The sequence below is a fragment of the Ruditapes philippinarum genome, unplaced genomic scaffold (genome assembly GCF_026571515.1).
Source record: "Ruditapes philippinarum isolate M1 unplaced genomic scaffold, ASM2657151v2 ctg567_1_1_1_1, whole genome shotgun sequence".
NCBI lineage: Eukaryota > Metazoa > Mollusca > Bivalvia > Venerida > Veneridae > Ruditapes > Ruditapes philippinarum.
In genome coordinates this window covers 297,501-306,667 of record NW_026861210.1, presented here as the reverse complement: position 1 = coordinate 306,667, position 9,167 = coordinate 297,501, and the positions used below count along the sequence as shown (strand labels likewise).

The window sequence follows — 9,167 nt, the reverse complement described above, 5'->3', positions numbered from 1 at the left end:
AAAAAAGGGAAGGTTTTTTTCACTTCTTAAATCTGGAAAGATCAGTTTTTATGTAGAAGAAAAGAAAATATAAAACTTACACAGCTTCTTTGTTCTTGAGGTAATAATCTGCCAACAAGTAATATATAGCATCAACTACAGGTCTGAAATAAAAAAATAAAATATCTACATTGTATAATCAAATTACTTAACTGTACAAAAAAAGTTGATAAATGTCAGCACTATCTTGCAAGATTAGTATATACACCTGGCTTAACAGCAACTTATATTGTACATGTATGTTTGTAACTGAAATAAGAAGGAATGCTAAGTCACACAAAATATTAACTGTCATATATCCATGAAGTTATCCCTTGATCTAATAAGTACCATTCTGATCATTCTTTATTCACTAGTTTATACATTATTTATCTTAGCTCAACTGTGAAACAAAAGCTTGTTGCATATTTTGTATCACTTGTTAGTTTGTTTTCTGGAAACATGGTTGTCATCCCAGTGGGACTTGGACCCATGATATCAAGTTAAGAGGCAGACACACATGCTGCTAGTTCACCCTACCTCTAATACTTTATTAATGGGATTTTTATCAAACCAGAGAGGCAAACAAGTGCTTTTTCTTCCAAAAATACAACAAGAGGGCCATGATGGCCCTGAGGTCGCTCACCTGTATATAGGCCCCCGAAGCGGGGCCAGTTTAAACCCAAGGGCTTTTATTTGAACAAACTTGGAATTAAGACACCCATTAAAAGATGTTTCAGGATGTTAAGTTTTTGCTATACACATATATGGAAAAACAATGACCTTCTCCCCCCCCCCGGCAGAGTTAATTTTAACCCAAGGGCTTTTATTTGAACAAACTTGATAGACACCCATAAGAAGATGTTTCATGCTAAACATCTAAGCTCTAGCTCTTCGGGTTTTTGAAAAGAAGATTTTTTAAGTTTTTACTATACACATATAGTTAAAAACAATGACACCCCTGGGGCGGGGCCAGTTTTGACCCCAGGGCTTTTATTTAAACAAAATTTGTAGACACTTATGAGAAGATGTTTCATGCTTAATATATAAACTCTAGCTATTTGGGTTTTTTCAAAGAAGATTTTTTAAGTTTTTGCTATACACATATAAGGAAATCAATGAACCCCGGGGCGGGGTCAATTTTGACCCCAGGGCTTTAATTTGAACAAACTTTGTAGACACTCACTAGAAGATGTTTCATGCTTAATATCTAAACTCTAGCTATTTGGGATTTTTCAAAGAAGGTTTTTTAAGTTTTTGCTATACACATATAAGGAAAATCAATGACCCCCGGGCGGGGCCAATTTTGACCCCAGGGCTTTTATTTGAACAAAACTAAGTAGACACCCATTAGAACATGTTTCATGCTAAATATCTTAGCTCTAGCTCTTTGAGTTCTATAAAAGAAGATTTTTTAAGTTTTTACTATATGCATATAGGGAAAATCAATGACCCCCTGGGGCGGGGCCAATTTTGACCCCAGGGCTTTTATTTGAACAAACTTCGTAGACACTCATTAGAAGATGTTTCATGCAAAATATCTAAGCTCTAGCTCTTTGGGTTCTTTAAAAGAAGATTTTTTAAGTTTTTACTATATGCATATAGGGAAAATCAATGACCCCCTGGGGCGGGGCCAATTTTGACCTCAGGGCTTTTATTTGAACAAACTTGGTAGACACTCATAAGAAGATGTTTCATGCCAAATATCTAAGCTCTAGCTCTTTGGGTTCTTTAAAAGAAGATATTTAAAGTTTTTTCTTTCGGTTGCCATGGCAACCAGAGTTCTGCATGGAATTAAATTCTTTGAACAATTTTTAAAGGTTACCACCAAAGGAACATTCCTGTGAAGTTTGGATGAAATTGGCTTAGTGGTTTATGAGGAGATGTCATTTGAAGCAAAAGTTTACGGACGGACGACGGACGGACGCCGGACAAAAAGCGATCACAAAAGCTCACCCTGTCACTTTGTGACAGGTGAGCTAAAAACAAAAACAGTCTTCAAACCAAGCTCAATACATTTATCAACCAATGATTAAATATTTACAGTTAACAAGATCACTATTATTTGTACAAAAATTTCATTGTTCATGTTGATATGTTGACACCTAAGTACAGTAACAGGTTAACTACATATATAATCCAAAGGGGGTTAACATGTTTCTTCACTAAGATGAAGCTATACAGGCCCTGATCTTGAGTTATACAAGAACATAAAGACTATCAATATTTATTATTCATTTCATTAATTACTTACAGTGTAACTTGTCTACCATCTTGTATTGCTGGTGTTATACTGTTTGTTCCCTCTATATAACTCTGTATATCATCAACAGGTATACCTGTATATCAGATTTCAAACATGTAACATTCTATAGTAATATCCTGTATCATTTATATGACATGTCATTTCATTTAGATATTAAAAAATTTTATAAAACATTCTAACACGCTTCTAAACATTCCCCTATCAAACAGATAGGGCAATCAAGTGTATAATCACAAGATATATATATGTAGAGCACTAACACATCATCTGACATCAGATATGATATCAATAAACCAAACATCATCATGGAAAATTACTTCTACACTCAATGTAGTTCCACATATTTTTATCAATTCTCTTTTATTTTAGCATGTATCAATGGAAATAGATATTAATTTTTCTTGCATTATTGTATAATAATGCTGTTTTTTATTTAAATGCTTTGTAATTAATCACTCGGGCCTGTTGGCCTTTGTGATTATATTTCTGCTCATTTGAACTCAAATCATGAATTATTCTACAACAATGACTCAAAATTGATATCTATTTCCTAAATATAGCAATATGTGACCAGCTTTTGTATATTGTATACTACAAAATTATTGTGTAATGTGTTATTCTTTTTATAGTGACATCATCCATTGAGTTTACATAGGGTTAATGACATAACAAAATTTTTAATTGAACACATGTTACATACAGAAATACAGTACGTATTGGTTAAATATTCTTATTTTGTTCTCCGTTATTTTTGTGCATTTGTAAAATGGTTCTTATATTTGCAAATATGTTGAATAAAAATCACTTTTCTACAGATATTTTTGTTCAACCTTTTACTTTATTCATAAATAAGAACATTACAATAAGACAGCAGTTTGCTGAAACTTCAAGCTTTTTTGATATTTTCTTTACTCCATGTCTGTTTTGATAAGCTTATTACAAGTTATAATAATATATCAGTGTTTTTTATGTGTTTATTGCCAGTTATAACAATATGTCAGTGTTTATTGCCAGTTATAATAATATATCAGTGTTTTTATGTGTTTATTGCCAGTTATAACACTATGTCAGTGTTTATTGCCAGTTATAACAATATGTCAGTGTTTTTATGTGTTTATTGCAAGTTATAACAATATGTCAGTGTTTTTATGTGTTTATTGCCAGTTATAACAATATATCAGTGTTTTTATGTGTTTATTGCCAGTTATAACAATATATCAGTGTTTTTATGTGTTTATTACCAGATATAACAATATATCAGTGTTTTCATGTGTTTATTACCAGATATAATAATATATCAGTGTTTTCATGTGTTTATTGCCAGTTATAACAATATATCAGTGTTTTCATGTGTTTATTTCCAGATATTGTAAGGCATGTAAAGCTTGTTATTGTTACTGAAATATTCTATTTTTAGAATCATTATTTATTTATTAAATAATTACTTATTGTCATTTTTAGCATCTAAGTAATGTATACGCAATATTCCTATTCAAACAAGGACAGTAAAGTAATAATATTGTTTTCAGCATTCTAATAATTCACTATGTATAAACGTTCCTAAAATTGAATGTTACCTTTCTCCGAATTTCATGTTAGATTGTTGACATTTTAGGAAGCACGATTATTTCTTTATTCCTGGATTAACATGTCTGTTACTCCACATTTTTGTAGTATCCATTATGTTTTGATGTTATAATCAGTAATTGTTCATAAAACATGTTCTAATCAATTTATTTTTGTCTAAATAATAATTCCTAAAACTTTCCCAAAATGTTCATGGAGGCTGCCATCTTTGTTTTAGGTACACGAGTACCGATATCTGTAGTTTGTCTAGAAATGAAGCATATTTGACTTTATTGTGTAACATGTTTTTCTGTATTATGTGATTATAATGTTTGCTTCTCAAATTGTTCAAGAGATTTATTGTAATAATTTATTTGTGTAAAACAAGACCGCACTATTTGTATGGTCATTCGCGTAGTAAAGTTGGGTTGTGGAATCACCCTAATTCTCTTTAAATTGTAATAATCCTGCTAAATTACCATAAGTATTTAATTGAGATGTATTAAATAGCGTAAGTGTTATTCTCAAACATAATGATTACTTACAACTTTATATGTTTTACTTTTGTATTTTGTAATTATGATCTCTTGAGCTGTTTACTCATTTTAGGATGGGAATTCCTAACCGATTCTGATTGGGCTTAGATAAATCCTAAGTGCAATCTGATTGGTCGGGAATCCTTTCCTGAATTCCTAAACGGCTCAAAAGGTTTTTATAAATAGAGCGACAGTCCTCATTTTGGAACAACAACCGCCCACTAAAGTTGCTTAGGCGCGATAATTCAAAACTGAGCGGAAAAAACATCAAACTGAATTTTTAGTAGTTTCTATTAGGAAAGACTCCTAAATCACATTGGGAATATGTATTAAACTTTTTATTAAGCAACTTTTCCTGAATTAGAGCTGAAGCGTACTTCATGTTATAACTTTTAATCCTAAAACTAAACGGATATTAGACCAAAGAATCCAAACTTGATAAAGCGTTGTTGACTTATATTTTAGGAAATCATAAAATCACTTACATAGCGCCTTATGAAATGATGCCGAAACTTAATTTCTGAATATTGATGATAAAGATATATTAAAATGTTAGAATATATATGCAGTTTATGTATACAAAACTATGTATACACTATTAAACCAAAGAATTGAAACTTGATGAAAGCGTTGTATTATTTATTCCGGAAATCCTAAAGAAAAGATTCTACTAATATAACATTGAAACCGGGTGCTGTATATAACAGATGCTAAGTTAGCATATATGTTTATACAGTAGAACTTGTGGCGTATTTTTGAATCAGCTATCCTGACACTGCGGCAAAAGTACGTTACAATATAACAATTTATTACCCTTCCAGATTTTTTCCGCCTTTTTGATTGGATATTGATCACCCGAAAGAAATTGATATAACCGAGCCAGACGGGTAATATACACACTAAATTTCCCCGTTGGGTACCCAACGTAGTAAACAACATGCGCTGAGGTATGATGCGCGTACGGTTCGATTTTACGCGGTTTGTAAATTCCGATTTAAAAAGCACTTTTTAACTGTCAAATGATAAGTTTTTTTTTTTAACCAAAGTAGAGTAATGATACATATTACCATCAGTATCGAAAACAAATATGACCTTGTGAAAAAGCTTGATATTAATTACAAAAAAGTGCGTTCAATAGACTACTCCTTTCTCTCTTGTTTACATTCGTTAGGTACGGGAAAATACGTCCATGTATTTATGTGACGTCATGTTGTGACGAAGAGGTACCCTAAAGGGAAATCTTAATTTCGACGTTTCATTTGAAACAGAAATGATTTTTTAAAAAATCGTCTAAACTCGGCAGGGGAAGGGTTAATAAAATTATTATTTTGGTTTTGGAGTGATATATGTGGATATATTACCTGCCAAGATAAAATATCACCCTCGCCTAACGGCTCGGGTGATATAAAATCTTAACAGGTAATATATCCACATATATCACTCCAAAACCAAAATAACATATAATATCAGTGTTTTCATGTGTTTATCACCAGATATAATAATATATCAGTGTTTTCATGTGTTTATTACCAGATATAATAATATATCAGTATTTTTATGTGTTTATTGCCAGTTATAACAATATATAATTATTGCTGTATGGATGCTGTATGGAGGCATGGAGGTTGTATTAAAGCTGTATAGAGGATATTTGTTTAGTTCAGTGTAAGATCGGAATATATTTCACTGAGTGAGCACCAAAAGGTATATTTCACGAGTGGCGCAGCCACGAGTGAAATATGAACTTTTGGTGTTCACAAGGTGAAATATATTTCGATCTTACACTAAACTAAACAAATTTTCTTTTTATTATATGCAAAGAAACGTTTTAAAAAGACATTAAACCTAATACTGAATGAAAAGCGCTCCAAATAATAATACAACGTGACGTCATTTACGACGTCACGTCATTAAGTTGGTACCCAGTACTGTGCACGCTGGTATTTCACTGAAACAACGTAAGGGGCTTAAATTCAAAACAGTGAAATTATCAAAGTGGTAATTTCACTGTTTGAAACAGTGAAATTACCAGTTTTATTTCACTGATATATTTCTATAAACCACCGAAAAGCATGTAATAAATGGTTGTATTAAGGCTGTATTAAAGTGGTATGGTAGCAGTATGGAAACTGTGAAGATTGTCCTGGCTCTCTATATATGTATGTCATTATTGTTATAACTATTTGAAGGTTAATTCTTATTTACCCTGTATACTTACCCATAGTTTTACAGCTTTCAGGAATTAACACAGTAATCCTCTTCAATAAAAACTCTACCTGTAATTATATAAAATATATGAAATCAATAAATAAAAAATTCAACTTGTTTTTGTTTATTGATTTGGTTTTAAGACACACATACAAAATCATATGACCTCTATTCAGCTTTACTCAAATTACTGGTTAAGAAAGACAGCAAGTGCCACTCTGTGCAATTTTTCCGGCATAACTGGTCACAAGGTTAGGACCAACCACCTTTTATAGGCTAGATGGAAAGCTTCATCATTTCATCTTGTAATGAACCATGACCAAATGAAGTTTTTTGTTGCTGTTTTTTTTTCCTTCAAATTATAATTTATTTGTTCTGATTGTATTTCATTCATACTTTGGGCAAAAAAGGAGTTATAAAAGATTTTCTTTACCCTATGTATATCAACATTTCACTGAATTAAGACAAAACTTTCCCTCTGATATAATGTTTCAGTATGGAAATATCTTCTTAAATATGAAGGTATCCCTGTTATATAATTTCAATCACTCTGTCCCAAAGTAAGTAAAGTCATAACTATTTCTTCTGGAAAATGAATAAGATTAAAATCATGACACAAAATTCATAAAGGAAAAAAGGTGCATTTCTATTTACCTCTGCACTGATTGTTTCTGATCTATATCCATCAAACTCTGGAAGTGTTTTTGGCTTGAAATACTCAAACACATCCACAGCATGGTCCCATTGTAAACTTATATTGCTGGCATTGTGGTCCTTAAAAAACAAATCAGATATAAACCAATCATGAAACTGCTAGTTAAGTGACAATGATATCAAACAAAGTCAATCATGAAACTGCTAGTTAAGTGACAATGATATCAAACAAGTGGATTTTTTTAGTCAACAATCTTAACCACTCAGCCAAGGACACCCTTAAAATGTGGGTGAAAAAAAATTAAGTGCTTGAATGAACAGATTTAAGTAAACAATAAAGACAATCTAACCTGTAAATGTTTAGCCTTTCCCTTTTTGTTAGGATGACCAAACAGACAATACACACATTGTTCAAATGCTTGCTGGTACTCCTCTTGGAATTTTTGACACTGGTTCCTTGCACATAGCTTTTCTTCAATACAGACATAAAGAACCAGAAGTAGGGCACCATCTGACTTTGGTTACACCATGAACGACTGAAAGAAAGGACAAAAATGAACATTCATCATCTTAGTGAATGTATTGCAATCATAGTTGTGTTAGGGTATCAAACAAATAACAAAAAGATCAATTCAATAGAAAAAATATGGTTAAAGGGACATCCCTTAAGTAGTAGGAATGAAAAATAATTTTAAAGTGAAATTTGCAGACTCAGTATGATAAAGTTTTTTGTTTTTTTGTTGTTGTTTTTTTTAATTGGTTTTTATTTCACACCAACAAAAGTATGGGGACTTTCTAGCTTTACTCGTAGAGGAAGACGTCAGGAACCCCTGTGTGCGCTATTTCAGGCACAAACCTGAGTGGAACCACAGACAATATGTAAGCTAACTGGATATCTTTCTCACAAACAAGAATCTTGCGAGGTTGGAACCTACAATGGTTAGAGGCAAGTGATGATGAAGTCAGTTCATGAGATCAATTAATGGTGGTGATATGCTCCAGATGGATACTTGTATTGCCTCAATATTATCTTCCAATTAAAGATATACAATAGAAACTTAGACAAGATAGAACCTTAAGAAGAAATATCTTCACTTTACCTTCCCAGATAATCATGAGCTATATTTAGTAACATATATGATGATGACATATTTTCTTCAGTTTTTTCTTCCACACTATCTCCCTTCAATCTTGCTTCTTCTAACTTATCCTCTTCTCTGAAACAGAACACAATTCATAAATGACTTGTGTTTTACCATTCAAGATAGCAGTATTTATATTCTCAACAAACACTGGGATGATGGTCATTATAATGTGTTCTTAGTTTTGAAAAAATATCATAATTTGTAAAGTAATATAATAGGTCAATTAAAACAAGAGGGCCATGATGGCCCTGAAATCACTCACCTGTATAAAGGCCCCCGGGGCGGGGCTAATTTTAACCCAGGGGCTTTTATTTGAACAAACTTGGTAGATCCCCATTTGAAGATGTTTCATGATAAATATCTAAGCTCTAGCTCTAAGAAAATTTTTAAGTTTTTACTATACACATATAGTGAAAAACAATGACCCCCCCCCCCCTCTGTGCGGGCCAATTTTGTCCCCAGGGCTTTTATTTGAACAAATTTGGTAAACACTCACTAGAAGATAATTCATGTTTAATATCTAAACTCTAGCTCTTTGGGCTTTTTAACAGAACAGTTTTTACTATATACATAAAAGGAAAATAAATGATCCCGGGGAGGGCCAATTTTTTAACCCCAGGGCCCTTAATTTAACAAAAATGGTAGACACCCATTAGAAAATGTTTCATGCTAAATATCTTAGCTCTAGCTCTTAAGATTTTTTAAAAGAAGATTTTTTTATGTTTTAACTATATATATAAAAGGAAAAACAATGACCACCTAGGGCGGGGCCAA

General features: G+C 32.1%; 1 protein-coding gene across 1 annotated transcript in view; it reads right to left on the bottom strand.

Moving 5' to 3' along the window:
• Positions 1-64: 64 nt before the first annotated feature.
• The window catches only part of LOC132714891 (calcineurin-binding protein cabin-1-like), a 50,310-nt gene continuing 41,207 nt past the window's right edge, over positions 65-9,167 (bottom strand). The window contains exons 23-30 of the mRNA XM_060697811.1: positions 8,349-8,465; positions 8,105-8,179; positions 7,765-7,784; positions 7,599-7,720; positions 7,249-7,368; positions 6,605-6,662; positions 2,273-2,357; positions 65-143 (exon numbers count right to left, since the gene is read on the bottom strand). Coding sequence (XP_060553794.1) covers positions 77-143; positions 2,273-2,357; positions 6,605-6,662; positions 7,249-7,368; positions 7,599-7,720; positions 7,765-7,784; positions 8,105-8,179; positions 8,349-8,465 — 664 coding nt within the window. The 3' untranslated portion in view covers positions 65-76. The remainder of the gene's footprint in view (positions 144-2,272; positions 2,358-6,604; positions 6,663-7,248; positions 7,369-7,598; positions 7,721-7,764; positions 7,785-8,104; positions 8,180-8,348; positions 8,466-9,167) is intronic.